At 40.5% G+C, this 16,542-nt stretch overlaps 1 protein-coding gene across 1 annotated transcript in view; it reads right to left on the bottom strand.

Annotated features, from left to right (window-relative positions):
- The window catches only part of LOC101857545 (protein FAM210A), a 22,276-nt gene that overhangs the window by 3,784 nt on the left and 1,950 nt on the right, over positions 1-16,542 (bottom strand). The window contains exons 2-3 of the mRNA XM_005092044.3: positions 11,472-12,036; positions 10,568-10,735 (exon numbers count right to left, since the gene is read on the bottom strand). Coding sequence (XP_005092101.1) covers positions 10,568-10,735; positions 11,472-12,036 — 733 coding nt within the window. The remainder of the gene's footprint in view (positions 1-10,567; positions 10,736-11,471; positions 12,037-16,542) is intronic.

Here is a 16,542-nt window from a genome sequence, read left to right as displayed (position 1 = left end):
AAACAAAAAATATTATAAAAAACACACTCAACAAAACAACCGAATCTAAGTCGGCCACATTAAATAATGTTGATACAGGTGGAGAAAAAGGTCTGTGGTCTATCGCGCTGCGGAGGTCTACGATAAGTTCCGCCCGATCTACCACGGTCTACTGAGAAATCCCTCAATACTACAATAAAATAATGTAAAACGCCACCACCTTTGGTCTAAATGGTGGCTTTTATTGCACAAGAGGGCTATCCCGAAAAATGCTGTTTTGAGAAAATCGAAGGTAAAGTTTTTGCCCATTGTTGAGTTTCTTCAAAAGACAAGGAGAGTTTTCTCTATAACCAAACAAATACACTCACCAATGAAACCAAATTTCTCCTATAGGTAGGGCAATGCCCACTTTTGGTGAGGGTCAAGATTTCTGGAAACCCTCGAAACTTTCAAGCAAATTAGGGCCTCTTGTTGTTCACTTGATTTGCTGTTCATTTTTACCCGTTTACCCGACTTCTGCTGTTGAATTTTGAAAGTTGAACCATTACGCCTCTTACTTGGGTCACATAAAGTTATCAATTGGCTGCAAAACGCAAACATAATAGTTTTAACTATGTAAGCAGGAAGGGTATTCTAGGCCTCGGGCCTATTGAAAAAAAAAGCATAGTGTACCATATAATATTTACGGCATATTGTGTACAAGAGGAACGATTAAGGGGACGTGACCCATGTCAAATTATGTGTCTGCCAGGGAAATACATAGGCTATACATTGTACTTTTGTGTTTTGTTTTTTTAAAAGCCACTACCACTCGTGCATTAGTTTTATAATTCTGCAATGGTATAAGTGTGAATATATATGATAAGTTTGATTACCCTGTTTGAAACCCTGATTTATTCTCTCCCAGAACCAGAACCTGACAACAAGCCTGTAGATCTTATTTCAACTTTTGTTAGGGCAAACGACTTTTAAAAAAGTGAACAGATACAGTACTTAAAAAAGAGGAGCGAAGTACCCTATCCCCAAATTGCCATCCAGTACACATCTGGCACTGGCCTCTTGGGTGGACTCACTTCTCCCTACAAGTTCCGTCTCAAAACAAGGCGATGATCTGATGCGTGTACATCTTTTTTCTGTCTGAACATTTCTGTCATAGTCGCTTGGTTACGGTACAAGAGACACCGCGAACTGCTTAATCAGAAGCCTTTGGAACTGCCAGAATTTCAAGGTAGCACTGAAACAGTTCTTGTCCAAGCAAAAAAGGGCAGGGCTAGGCTGACCCACTCTGACTCCATAACCAAATCAGTCAAGAATCAGTGCTCCACCGACCGCAGTTCGCATGGATACAATTTATCATATTGTCATGCAGACCAGCATCAGGAACATAATATGCAAAAAACAACTGTGATGTCAAAAGTTTCATCGCGTGCTTGAAGTACAAATTGAACCTGTGCTACAAGAAGAATCGAATCTTCTCCAGAGATTTTCGTTTCCATTTTTTAAATATATTGAACTTTTATCCTGTATTAGTATTATATGTATTCGCCAATATTGTTGCTTATGAAGAGTAAAAAAAATAAATAAATAAAAGGAGGAGAGACAATGAAAGGTAAGATAGGAAAAAAAGAGCAAACCACACCAGGGCACGCGCCATCCGCCCACTTTGCGCAATTCTATTGGAGGGGGAAAAATAACTTTAAAAGAAACGTTTTGTAAACAGGACGTTTATTGAGCGTGTCCATGGTGAACAAAGGAAAGCGGGGCGCCACAAGATAAGCGACGTGTGTGATTGGCCAACGAGCGGCCATATTCCCACGCGTCACACACCAAAACACGCGACACTCGCGTCCATTCGCCAGCGACGCAGGACGATCATCACCAGTCACAATCAAATCCTGACGCCGACAACACAACGCTGCTTTACTACTGCACGGTGCGCTCCATGCGGGTGTCGCTGTCATCTGCTTATCTCGTAAACGTCAGTGACGTAGTGATAGGGAAGAAAATAAAGTTGTGTGAAGTGTGAGAGATTTATTTGTCCCCGGTGGCGTTCAGGACTTAGTAGAGCTGCTAATATCGAGTGCAGGCGAACTTCCTGAGGACTGCAGCAAGGTGTTTTAGTTTTAGTAGAGGTTTTACGGCGTTCGCAACTGAAGGTCATATAAGCGCCAGAAGATAAGAGGTGTTACAAGAGAGTAACAAACATAAAAAAAAGAAGAAGGGGAGATAAGGACAATAGCCTATGTCTGATAGGAAAGAAGGAGCAAACCACACCAGAGCACCCGCCAACCACCCACGCAGCAAGGTGTGAGTATGACCAGATCTTATTTTTACACTATTATCTGATTGACAGGGTCCCCACCAAATCCTGGAAAATATTTTCAAGACCCCAAAATTTTTTTCAAGACCCCAATTCGAGGGGAAAATCAGGCCGCTGCGCGTCAAGAATGATCCCAAAAAAGCCAATCTATCAAAGATAAAAAGTTAAAATGTCTATAAATGAATGCAAATGTACATTTTGTAGTATAGTCTTCAAACTATAGATGACTATAATACTGGGTGACTGCCAAACCAGCTTCTCAATTTTCCAAGGGAGGGGCCTCATCCATTTTCCAGGAACACGTTACATAACAATGAAAGCGTGTGCTCCATTTATATCTAATATAATAGATGTATATGTTTGTGAATACACACACACACACACACACACACACACACACACACACACACACACACACATGTAGGTACATTATATCCAGTCAACAACATGTCAGTGTGGCACTGGGATCTTGAGAGACTTTGGTATTTCAGTCTGTTCTTACTTATTTATATTTCCCCATCATCATATTAGCCAACATAACAAACTATAGGCCCTATATAAAAAAATGAATCCTGTTTTGAGCCTGAAAAAAGACCTAGAACTAGAAAATCGACTGTCAATAACCAGTCTGGGTGTCATGATTCATATAATAAACGTGAAGACAAAAACCACTGCTGCAACTCAAAGTAGAGTAATAACTAGAATGGCTCAAGTACACCTATTCAGTGTGAGAGGTGTAAGAACTGGGGGGGGGGGGGGGCAAGATGCAGCGACACTGAAAATCTGCCAATCTTGAACAGAAAGCTAATAAAATATAGATATAAATTACAATCACCCCATCCAATGAAACGCGAACACTTTAGTTCAATAACAAGGCATGACGGATCCTGATTCCACACAAGGCCTGCACCAACGCGCGCTTTGCAGAGAGCTCTAAAGTAGTAATCAAAATGCTAAAAATGTGCTTCCAAGTTCAGTTTTTGTCCTCTAGCGTTGCCTTCAGCTCCCCTCCCCCCATCCCTTTCCACGAGTGTATCTTATAAAGGAGTCCTATTCTTCACAGCGCTCAGACCGCCGGTACTCACAGGTTCATTGACCGGTCACGAGGGCGAACCTGTCAAGACGCTTGTATAACTTCTTTTTCTTTTTTTTTCCCACAAGCGACAGCAGAGGGCAATTTTTAATATCGATTTATTTTCAAGGCGACACAGCGTTCATAATGCACAACCTGCATGTCACAAATGTTGCGTTATCTATCAGACTATTACCGGAAAATTTCTGGGCGGTAACGAAAGCAGATCTTGATTCTTCCCGATCGAGCCTCGGAGTCACACATACTTCCGTCACAGCGGTTCAATTACGTTTCCTCTTAAGGATTCATCAACCATACAGTCTAGATAGCTGCACATTACACAGGCCCTATACTTTCCCGACTTACCGACCCATCACAAAATTCCCGACTTTTTCCCGACCTCCCGACCCATCTCAAAATTCCCGACTTTTTCCCGATTTCCCGACCCTGTGGGGACCCTGGATTGAGTGTAATGCCGTGACTGTAGATAGGTGTTACTAATACATGTACCGGTAAATGGCGCATCATTTTGTAGCAACAAAATGTACGCTGTAATACGCATCTTGCTTTTGTCTTTTGCAATTACGTCATATAAGCGCCGAAGATTAGAGGAGTTACAAGACAGTAACAAACACAAAAATGAGAAGAGGTTAGGATGACAGATGTTCAATAGGAAAGAAGGAGCAGACCACACCAGAGCACCCGCCAACCGCCCACTAATGTCTAGGCTCTTGAAACAAGCCGAGCAAAGCACGCTGTGTAACTTTATGTACCACCAGGGTCAAACAGTGCCACAAGCCTGTGATCCAGGAAGTAAAATATCCATAGATATATAAATACACAGAGGGGCTTACAACTTGTTTTGTATTAGTAAGTGTTTTACGCACTTGCAACACAATAACATCATATAACTGCCGAAGATTAGAGGTGTTACAAGAGAGTAACAAACACAAAAAGAAGGAGGAGAGATCAGGACGATAGATGTTTGATAGGAAAGAAGGAGTAAACCACACCAGAGCACCCACCAATTAGTGCTGAGCGGCAAGGTTCCCGATTATTGAAAGCTAGGAATCGTAGGAATCGACTCCGAACCCAATTACTTACTTTCTAATGACGTGATTTCTTCCGGTGGTTACCTGGTTGGCTCCGAACATCTTCAGGATTTAGGATAACCTTGATTTCGGAATACTACGGAGCATCAACTTCTATTTTTCAAAAAATAAATTTAAAAAAAAAAAGATTTCAATGATAAAAATAACCAGTAACCGTTGGCTTACGTAAAAAAAGGAGACGGAACTTTACTTCCGTAGTATGAATCGTGGGAATCGGTTCCGGAATCGACTCTTCGCCCAGCTCTACCACCAACCACCCACTTATAACTTGTAAGCTATCACGATTGCATTCGTGCGCAGACACACACACACACACACACACACACACACACACACACACATACACACACAAACATACACGCACACACAAACTGGCACACACAAAACGCAAACGGGTGCATGCCAAAGTTAATAGACATTAACATTTGTAGATAGACGTTTACTGACGAATAGATAGACAGGCTAAAGATCGAGAACATAGACAAAGTACGAGAAACAGAAAATAAAACAGATTTATTCATTTTGAGAGAAGCTGAAGCATAAAATAAAGATAGAAATAAGGAACATGCTACTTGAGTGACACAACGCCAAGATTACATTATGATCTACGTCTAGTCAAACATGTGTTGAATTAGAAACTAATAATTCAAAACATTATTTCAATTATAATATTCTAAAAATATGTTTACAGCTTTTTGTCTTCTTCTTCTCACATGAATTCAATTAAGTGTGACTGTACACACAGCTCTACCGGTACATTCCCTTGTTGTTTTGCGTTGGAAATTATCAGTAGTTCTTCCTTGAACCAATTCACAGAAGCAGGCAGATGGGAGTGAAAGGAACTTCTTATGCACAGACGGGCAAATTATAAGTCAATTAAAATATATGCTCGTCTAGTGAAAGGAACTTCTTATGCACAGACGGGCAAATTATAAGTCAATTAAAATATATGCTCGTCTATCTGGTTTTCCATTATAATAATATCAATCTTGGGCGATACTTGTATATGGCGTGTATGAATGAATACTTAATCAACCCATTGACATATGACCCAAGACACACCACAGAGGGAGAGGGAGAGGGAGATGGAGATGGAGAGGGAGAGGGAGAGAGAGAGAGAGAGAGAGGGGGGGAAAGAGAGAGAGAGAGAGAGAGAGAGAGAGGGGGGGGGAAAGAGAGAGAGAGAGAGAGAGAGAGAGAGAGGGGGGGGGGGAAAGAGAGAGAGAGAGAGAGAGAGAGAGAGAGAGAGAGAGAGAGAGAGAGAGATGTAGGACAGAATAATACTGCATACAACCTTTGGGATTGTATGTAAACAAGCGTAATTTTCTTCAATATAGGCTTAGCTTTAGATCTTCCAGTATCTAAACCCTTGTGATAACCAAAACAAAACAGGCATATAGGGAGCTATATCAAGTTCCCTTTAGTGCAACAGGTTGGTGATCCAGGAAGTTTAATGTCCAGATAGGCAGAGGAGAGGGGCTTAAGGGAACTCATTTTTGCATGCACACAGTCTCTCTCTCTCTCTCTGTCTCTCTCTCTCCGTACACGCACACACAAACATACACACACAAAAAAGAATAACAAAACACCTCCCCAAAAAAACAAAAACAACCCAACCTCACTCACACAAAAGAACACGCGCGCACCAAGAAAGGTCAATACATAATTATTATTAATATGGCCAATAAATACAAAGATTGTTTTGTCGCCAGTCTAATGTAATGCTGAAAACGCAATTGAGCATAGACAAACACATGCGTATAAGGGGTAACAAGATCGTCTGAGAAGTGAAGACAGGACATCAGGCGGGGGGGGGGGGGGGGGGGGGGGGGGTGGTAGAAACAAAAAAAAACCCATTATAAAATTGTATTGAGCCATGTCCAAGGTGAACGCCCCGCGATCCCGTGACACGATATAGCGACGTGTGTGACTGGTCAATGACACACCATTCACCAAGACGATGCGGCTGGCCTCAAGGGCACACGGCACCCCTGCCATTCGCCAACGACGCGCAACAGCGACATCCCCCCCCCCCCCTTTTTTTTTCGGTCCCCAGTCATTACGGTACCTTAATATTCTATCGGACATTTTTGTCCGTTTTGAGTTACTAAGACCATGAGGTCAGAAACTAAATGTTCTATCTGCTCTATCAAAATCGTTAGATTATTCGGCGCCGTTATCAAAATGTTCAAAGAAATTTTGCATTCGAAAAGACTTGACATGTAACATCAACTTCCTCAAAACTAGGTACTGAGCAGATCAGAACTCTAATTCTAGGGTAGCCATCTCGACAGCGACAACATCACATTACTAATACAAGATGTACTATAATATTCTGGTGCGCTCTATGTGGGTTTTGTTGTCCTCACATCCTGTGAATGTCAGTGACATGTAGTAGATCCAGGTTGGTAAAAAAAAAAAAAGGGAGACTTTTTAGGAGTATGGACCGGATTTGTTTCCTTGTCCTTTGGACGTAGAAGTTACTAGTGTTGATATAAATCGAGGACAGTTGTATTTCTGGACACGGCAGAAAAGTGTGAGTATGCCAGAACTTTTTTTCCTTTTATATCATTAATGACGCGATAACATTTGAGACGTGTGATCAATAAGCAGTTACGCGAAAAACAGCTGATCAATGAGGACATTTTTATATTTGTCGCGAGCTGAATCATTTAGAAATGAATTAATTCTACGAAAAATTAACAAAAAAACATACTACAGATAAGTAATAATAAGCCAGCTTTCCAAAGATGCAAAGAATTTATCACAAGCAAATGCTAGTTTAACTTCAATGAATTCTTATGTGAAACAAAGAGCAAATAAGAATCTACCTCTGTAGAAAGATTTTTTCTTTTCCCACTTAACGATTTACCTTCGTTCATTAAAAAAATTATTTTAAACTTCGTTCATTCTTTTTATTTATTTTACTTTCTAATGATTTATTTACAGTCAAACCTCGTACCCCCCCCCCCCCCCCCGTACCGCCAGGTTTTGCCGATGTATGAAAAGAATCTCCTATATAAACACAGTATCTTTACACTGCCATACCTCTCAATCAAAAGTCCTGTGTTCGAATCCACAGATCATCAGTTTCCAGTTACTAGGGAGAGGTTTTGAAGTCATTTTCAGAATTGGACGATAGGAAAACTGAGAACAACATTGAGAATTTTCATTCATTTTTCAGAGATCGACTGGACATGGTTATACAGGTCTCCACCATTCCATTTTCTCTCTCTCTCTCTCTCTCTCCCACAAGCTCTCTCAAACTAAAAAAAAAAAAGTTTTAGTATAAGTTTTACGGCGCTCGCAACTGCACAAGGTCATATGAGCGTCAAGGGAGGGATGTCAACAGAGAAGTTCTTACAGGGAATCAGACTTACTCTGCTCACCTCTCTAGCTTCAACAGCACAAAGTCTGCTTCGACCATCAAGGCATCCCGGAAATAGCGGGTCACAAGACAAAAGAAGTAGAGGAAAATGACGATAGTAAGGATTAGATAAGAAAAAGCAGCAGTTCCCTGTTGTAGTTCATGCACAGTTATTGTCAGTGGGCTCCTCCAGGAAGTTACTGACACAAGAACAGATTTCATTGGCAATCAAAGGTCCTTTCCTTGGTGCCAAATGTGACACTTCACACCTTTGGTTACCAAACTCTAAAAAATATAGACAGTATTTTAGTCCTGTTATAATATAGTGCAGCAGATGCGTTCAACGCCGTACTAACGATAAACTCGCTCCCAATTCCATGCATCATGCACACTAGACATAATCCAGTCCCATTCACTGGGATTTGTGCAAATTTCATTTTTAGATTCTTTCTCCTACCCTGCATACATCACATTGATTCTTCCGACACATCCAACAACAGGTTGTTCTTTTTTAATATCTCTCTCTAAAGTCATCTGGGACAATGTGTGACTCTTTCCGTTTTCTTTAGTACTCTCTATAAAGGCCTCTGAGGCTTTGAAAGTGATAGTCAAGACAGATTTTGCCTGTCGTAATGGGAAAGCGATTTCGTCAAGTTCGTCGGAGAATTACTTATCACAAAATTGCTTGTCGTCTTCTGTTCTCTCGTAATTTGACAATCGTGGAGCTCCCATTCCATGTCATGTAAACTGTCTTTGCAACAGTCATGAATAACCGTAAACCACCATGTGAGAGCAGTCGTATACAAACTCATTGTTTTGCATAGGTAGAATATATGAAGATTTATTTCAAATTGAAGAGTAGAGCTGGAGAGTGGAAGTTAAAGGTTTGTTGAAGAGAGAATTTTCGGGGCGAATATGTTTATGAGCTGCTTTTTTTCGAGAGACAAATTAAGTATCAACTACCCTGCACTGATTAACTAATCAATGATTCAAGATTGGTACATGACAGACACAGCATGGGGCGCACACTTAAAGTAAATTAAGAAATGCGAAAAGTCGCGATGAAAATATTTTCCAATAGTTGTACATAATGTGAAATAAACGCCCCTTAGTTGTCAATCATAGACTTTTAAAACAATTCATTCCATCAGTAGCTTTTGCCACAATTTACCGACTTAAAGTCGAGCTAGTATTAACATATTCGTTGATGCCATCTTGCCCTTTCTCAACTACACTACCAAACCTAGGATAGATTACGCAAACTACCATGACAAAATCTTCTGGTTCGATCGGATTTGAAGTTAGCAAATGTTGTTTTGATGTCCTGTGAGTCACGCCACCTACGCGACAAGTGAATACCTCAACAAGCCACTGAATCTGCGTGTTTCAACCGCCCATTCGCAACCGGGTTGCAAAACTGGCACTCGGGTGGCTGAATCACGTGGAAATTGGGGACTGGTGTGACATTGTCAATTGATTCACTGAAGGATTGAAACTCTTTGCAGTAATCTTTCAAACTCGGGATTTCAAAATAAGGTGTATCAAAGGCTGTACTACATAAAGGGATCAAAAGGTGATTTTCGAAAATTTTGGAATTCAAGCGGTTGAATCAGGTGGCTAGCAATATATAAAATAGCTGCCAGTCTTATGACAAAAGTGTGTGTTTGAGCGGAGCAAGTCTTTGTATGGCCTTTGATAAGCAGAGGCTGCTGTGCTGTAATGTTATCAGACGAGCATCATAATCAAATCGCCTACACATAACCTCCTGACCTCTCTGAAATGAGGTTTACAGAGATATACACAACACACAGGGGTTCCTATGAAGAAACTCACGACAGGTATGAATGACAAAGAAGACTTTTTTTACAATCTGATCCCCGAACAACTGAAAAGGCTCAACCTGTATAGTATAAAATGCCTATAATTTGCCCATCATGTTAGAAAAATATGTCTGAGAGCATCCCAGCAGAGAAATGAGTGGCAAACCATGACCACAAATGTCCATCTCAGACCTGGCACCAGAGCATCCAAAAAATACCAATGGGGAGCCTTCTAACTATAATACCTGGATACCTGGAGGTGTCATCTCGGACTCAGATGTTGATGTGTAATGTCCCCCCATCCTTCAAGATCGCCAGCTGTCACTGCTATATCCAGGCCAGTCCTTGTTTTTATGTTGTTCATCCATGTTACTCTTACTCTTTGTCTTCCTCTGCCCCCACATCCTTCCTTCAAGCACCTTTTTCACAATGGTCTCGTGTTGTTTTAAGTGGTCAAAGTATAGTATTTTCCTACATTCTTTATAATTTCTTTGGTCATTACATTTCTTTAGGATCATACTTGGTAAGTTCCTTATTTCTTCGACACTGCCCTGCCACAATCTTCTCTGGGTCTTAACGTGCCAAAGTGAGCCACACACCTTGCTATCGTGCCTTGATACCATTTTTAAAAAAAAGGTATCTATTGATACCTGCATCTACTCTCTACTTTACACTTCACTGCTAAAGTAGACCACCCCCATCACCCGCAGCTGGTGCACACATTTAGTCAGGCCCCTCCCCCGGCGACCTGGCCAGCTTGGTAGAACCTGTGAGGGACTTAAGTCCCCGCTGGTATAGCTCCCGGGATCTTAAGGACTCACAAGCTTCCCTGTCACAGCAAGGCATGTATACAAGGGAAAGCTAACTATAATACGTTCTCAAAAAACAAAAACTCACCTGATGGCCAAGTTTGTTCCACCAATCGTCACTGTGTACCTCGCAGGAGTAGCCAGTTTGTACATGAGGTAGGCCAAAGCAAGGTCACCGAGCCCACCAGAACGAAATGGGGATATGATTTTCTCGCTTAAATTCCAACTTTCCAGGTAGGGGACAATATCTATACCACTGTGAAAATAAGGAGATAAGAAGCATTGCTTCTTTTAGAAGAATAATGAGGGACAACAAATAAAGGATCATCGCATAACTCAGAGTCACTACATTCAAAACACACTAATTCCTCACGAAGTGATCACAAAAACCCCCCCAAAAAAAGAATTTATTTAAGTCCTCAGAATTAAAAATAGAAACAAAATTACTTTAAAACTACATTTGTTCAATTTCAAGGACTAAAACTAACAGTGATCAACCTTTGACTACCACAGCTGAGCGAACAAAAATAGATATAGAGTTGAAATCTGATACCATATATTATATATATATATATATTATAATATACTAATGGAGCTTACTTCAAATTTTTTGTGAGCCTAAAGGCTCCTAAACTGAATGATATTAAACAGTTCAGCTTCACTGAAACCCTAACCACTAAACAAAATTCTGATACCCTTTCCCTGTGGCCTAGTAATAAAGTGCTTTTGGGGTCTGTCAGACCACCATTGTGTAGGCTAGAGTCTAGAGTTAACCAAGTCAAGTGCTGCTATCGATATGTCTAAAATTTTACGATTATTGGTGGTATCGTCAGAATCATAATAGCTCCTCCCAGTGCTCCCTAACAAATCATGCTAAAAGCACAAAATTATCAAGAGTAAGACTAAATTTGAAAAGAAATCCATTATCAAAATGTACCACAAGATAAATACTAACAGCCCCCCAAAACAACTACAACAAATAAAATAATTACCATCTTGCTGCTGTGTAAAAGGAACCAAACCAAATTGAGGAAGTGAAGAGATGCACTGCTATCAACACTTTCCCATGCTCCTTGTAAGTTTTCTTGAATCGCTGATACAAAGTCAACTTCTCAGGAGTGTCAGAGCCAGCAGCTGACGTCTCTGACGATGGTGACTTTTCTTGATCAGGGGTGGCCTTAGAGCTATCCTGTCTAGTTTGTCCTCTTGGTGAACTGTTCTTTGAGGCACTACTGTTCTTTGGAGTCTGGCTGTTCCCATGCTTTTTGTTTATTTGTCTGTGGATCCCACGCTGTTGCGAAATAAAGCACGAGTTTTCAACTGTTGGCAATTGCAGTAGCAATATTTTGTGACCATGAATATGTCTCACTGAGGAATCACGTGTAGGAGAAAATTCACCAGTTGAGTTGTGGAATGCTCCATCTGTCTGTCCCCAAAATTCCACACATGAAGTCCCATAGGGGAAACTGCCTCTCGACGACACAAGACAGCTGTTGTGAGTTGGATGCTGAAACCGGAGCAGTTGACTTAAATAAGTAGATTCCAAAGTTCTTGGACCTGTAGAGGACAAAACTGTTTGGTCAGAGAGCAGCAACATTAAAAAATGGTTTAAAGTTCAAGACAATAACATACGTTAAAGAAAAAAAATCATATTGATTTTCACACAATCACCACTGGCTACTCTGTACATGGAGTTCTCAGAATTTTTAATTTAACCCCACTGACATCCATATGACCCGATCAGAAATGCAACATTAAAGAGTGATGCTGAGCACTACAGGAATATTTACAACTTGGAACTGACATTAAGAGGTCATGCTGAGAAGTCCATGAGGAACTCGACACCATTCAGAAAGGAAATCTCTTTCCAATTAATACCAATCAGACATGTGACTTATTTTTCATGTTTTGTCAGTAAGGTGATCTGAGAAAGAGCTTTTCAATCGACATAAAATGAGTCTCCTTTAAACAATAAATGCTCTGGCTGTCGGTTTAAGGAACTGGGGTCCAAAAAGAAAACACAACGGACACATTTTACGAAAGGAAAATTTCTCTTTTAAGTTTAAAATGAACCATGTATCCGCCGACATTTCATTAGATCCACAGAAACTGTAGGGTCCCACTACTCACTCTCCTCTTTTTGGGAGTGTCAAGTTCATTAAATTTCAGAGTTCTGTCGAATGCTTGCTTCACTAATAGTAAAAAGCCTTTCTAAGTTAATAACGAAAGCCATTAATAGTTGCTTTGTTGAGCGGGCACTACCTTCAGAGCATAGCCCAAAGTTAATATAGGTCTTTTAGGTGGCTGGTCTATGTTGGATACTGGAGTTTACTATACAGCAATGATAGGCCGACTTCTGTTTTCGAATGCTTATCTTACAGTGTAAAACTATGGTAATAAAATGTTTATTGCAGAGGCAAAATTCTCTTATCATTTGAAAAGCAATACATGTCCATTCCACCAATGTTGATGCACCTCATGAGCAAGAACATTTTAAATTTTCTTTGATTTCATGCAATTTTGCCAAATCTGTTTATTTTTAGATTAAGTTTAGTGACCATATCTCGGGCTCTTAATATAGATGAAATATCAATGAGCCAGATGATGTAGAATTTATTTAGCTTTAAACAGGTATGCTACATGAATATGGCAAGGCTTTAACGATGATGATTGGGGGAATACATCCTCAAGATTCTTTTGGAAGCCACTGTATATCAGCCTCTGATGCTAAGGATGACCTATCATAATCCATTCACCTGTCGTTATTGTTAGTCCCTCCAATAAAAGAACCCAACCTGTAGCACTGATTGAAGAGGAAGAAGGGGGGAGGGGGAGCCTGGAACCCCTCGATTGGTCCAAAGCACGTCTAGATCTAGATCTATTTCTATTCAGAACAATCAGATATTTCAAAAACTATTATTTTGCGACAGAAATGAAGTTGATATTCGTGTTCAGCGCATCAGCAGTGTTCGAGACTCGAGGTCTCGATCTTAAGAGCTATTTTTAGCAGTGTTCAAGTCATGGCCTCTAAACAGCCCACTTGAAGCAGCTTCCAAACTCGAAAATCAGACTCGATTCCTCGATTCTTTTTCAGTTTTTGGAATCGAGTCTTTTTGCCGTCGATCTTGCTCTGGCCTAATTGTGAGTACCGTTGGGGTCACCAAAGTTCATTCAAAGTCAGTACGCTGCGAAGTATAGGGCTCCGGAATGGGGGGGATTATTATTATTTTTTTAAGGTACAGTCGGGGGAGGGGTGGGGATGAAGGCAACACCGGATGACAAAAACTGAACTTGGAGTTCTGAACAGCCCGGTTACCGTGTACTTGACACTGAGACTACGTGCCCGGTTGCCGATTACCGTGTACGTTGACACTGAGGGTAGGTGCCAGGTTACCGAACTTATCATGTACGTAGACACTCTGTAAAAAAAAAAACGAAGTGGCTAGCCGTACTTAAGTACGGCTAGACTGAGAGTCTAGCCGTACTTAAGTACGGCTAGACTGCCAGTCTAGCCGTACTTAGATCTAGGTTTGGCCCAATCGACTCAATCCTGTTAAGTACACAGGTCTCATGAGATCCAGATCTAGTTATTATTCAGGTTCAAATACATGCAAGTCAGTAAGGCACCTTTTGGTTTTGTCTGAAATACAAATACTTTAGGCATTGCAAACTAAAATTTTCATTTACAATTCAGCCATCAATATTAAGTACGGCTAGACTTCTTGTCTAGCCGTCCTTAAGTACGGCTAGACTGGCTGTCTACCCGTACTTAATTACGATACATGCACTGTCCTAGACGAACTTGGTTTTGTCTAGACTGCCAGTCTAGCCGTACTTATCTTAGGCCCTATTTACATTAGAAAACAGGAGGTTTAAAATACATGCACTGTCATTAAGGAACCTGGTTTTGTCTCAAATACAAATACTTTAGGTACTGCACACTAAAAATGTATATTTACAATTCAGTAGTGAGTAGGCCTATTTTTTGTAAATGGTCAGTCTAGCCATCATATTAAGAATAAGTACGGCTAGACTGTAAGTCTAGCCGTACTTAAGTACGGCTAGACTGTGAGTCTAGCCGTACTTAAGTACGGCTAGACTGCCAGTCTACCCGTCATTAAGTATGGCTAGCCTCTTCCAAAAAAAAACCCCTATATCTAGATCTAGATCTAGAATCTAACCTTCATATAATCATTAGAAAGCCAGTAAGTTCTAGAATCAGATCTCTGCTATAGATCTTCCTTCGTCATCACTTACAAGAAAACAATCTGTTAGAGCCATTCCAGTCTGCTTATCGAGCTAACCACAGCACAGAAACAGCACTTCTTAAAGTCATGAATGACATGCTTACTGATTGTGATTCAGGAAAAGTTGTTTTGAAGAGCCTTTTAGATCTATCAGCAGCTTTTGATACAATTGACCATCACATCTTATTGAAGCGATTGGAAGTGTCTTTTGGATTATCCGGGACTGCCCTTATTAGCTGTTTTTTTTCTTACATGTCAAATAGTTACCAATCTGTTTTTATTAAAGGGCTTAAGTCATCAGATCATGCTCTTAAGTAGGAAGTGGCTATTCTCACCTGGGGTGAGAATAGAAATACGATCGACCTCTCACCCTGGGTGAGACTTGCCACCGTAGGCTATTCTCACCCGGTGTGAAACAAGACCTGTTTTTCCTAATTTCGGAATATTTTCTATTGATGTGGATGATCAAATGGATAAAGGCAAAGAAAAGATTACGTTATAGCACAAAAGTAAGCTAATTTTATCGACTACAAAGATGCTATGGCTATTTCACTTTTCGAGTCGAGCCGAACTACGGGGGTCGCCATTTTGTTTTGCCCGGAAGTTCTCGCAAGATCTATTCCTCCCCTCTTCTCTCTCTCTTTCTGAATACTGTCTATCGGTGTGGACGATCAAATTGACCAAAACAAAGTTAAAAAATGATGTTAAAACACAAAAGTAAATTAATTTCGTCGTCTACAAAGATGCTACGGCTATTTAACTTTTCGAATCGAGCCGAACTACGCAGGTTGCCATTTTGTTTTGCCCGGAAGTTCTCGCGCTACTCCTCTCTCTCTCTCCGCTGCCAACAGACAAAATTGTACGCTTTTAGTAGGCTAACAGTAGTAATGGAACGTTTGTTCACGGCAAAGAATTCTACAATTTTTCTGTTATCACAGTGTAGAATTCTGTGTTTTAGGGTGAATGCAAAATTGGTTGGCCTAGATCTAGGCTATAACAGTGAACACGCACTGGGTGGGAATAGCCAAAAGACTCGCCTGCACTATTCTCACCCGGGGTGAGAATAGAGGTGGCCCTTAAGTATGGGGTCCCCCAGGGCTCAGTCCTCAGTCCAGTTTTGTTCACCATTTATACTCAACCACTTGTCAAGGAAATTGTTAAATATGACCTAAAATACCATTTCTATGCTGATGATACCCAAATTTATGGTTCAACATTGTTTACCAACTTAGATGAACTTGTCCATCGTGCTGAAAATTGTATTGCCAAGGCCCCAAGATCTGGAATACTTTACCAAGTACGTTGAGAGAAATCAAATTTTTTGATTCATTCAAATGTCAGCTGAAGTCGTTTCTGTTTTTAAATGAATAAGATGAATATTTTGAATAATTTTTTTCAGTCAGAACACGTTTCATGTTACTGTTGTATGTTGTACTGTATTGTAAAGCGCTCAGAGGGGTTGAGCGGTATATAAATGTCATTTATTATTATTATTAAATCTAGAATTCGAGATCTAGATCTAGATCTAATCTACATCTAGAATCTAGATTCTAGATCTCGATCTCGATCTTTGAGGTCTAGATCTAGAATCTAGATCTAGAGTCACGACCCCACTCATGGGCCACTAAGCTACCCACGTAGGGAAAATCACTCTCAGACTCAAATCCAGTTATCAATGTTTTTCTTTTAGTGCTGTTATGTAGAGTAACATGCCCTTGGACCATTTGAGGGGTGTCCCATGCTTGGCACTTGGTATTTTATGTTAGTAATCCAACCTTTTTTGGGACAGTGTCAGAAAATCCTAATTACCCCCCAA

This window comes from Aplysia californica, unplaced genomic scaffold, assembly GCF_000002075.1.
Source record: "Aplysia californica isolate F4 #8 unplaced genomic scaffold, AplCal3.0 scaffold00040, whole genome shotgun sequence".
In the NCBI taxonomy this organism is placed as follows: domain Eukaryota; kingdom Metazoa; phylum Mollusca; class Gastropoda; order Aplysiida; family Aplysiidae; genus Aplysia; species Aplysia californica.
The sequence above is the reverse complement of the archived record's forward strand: the minus strand, read 5'-3'. Positions and strand labels throughout refer to the sequence as shown.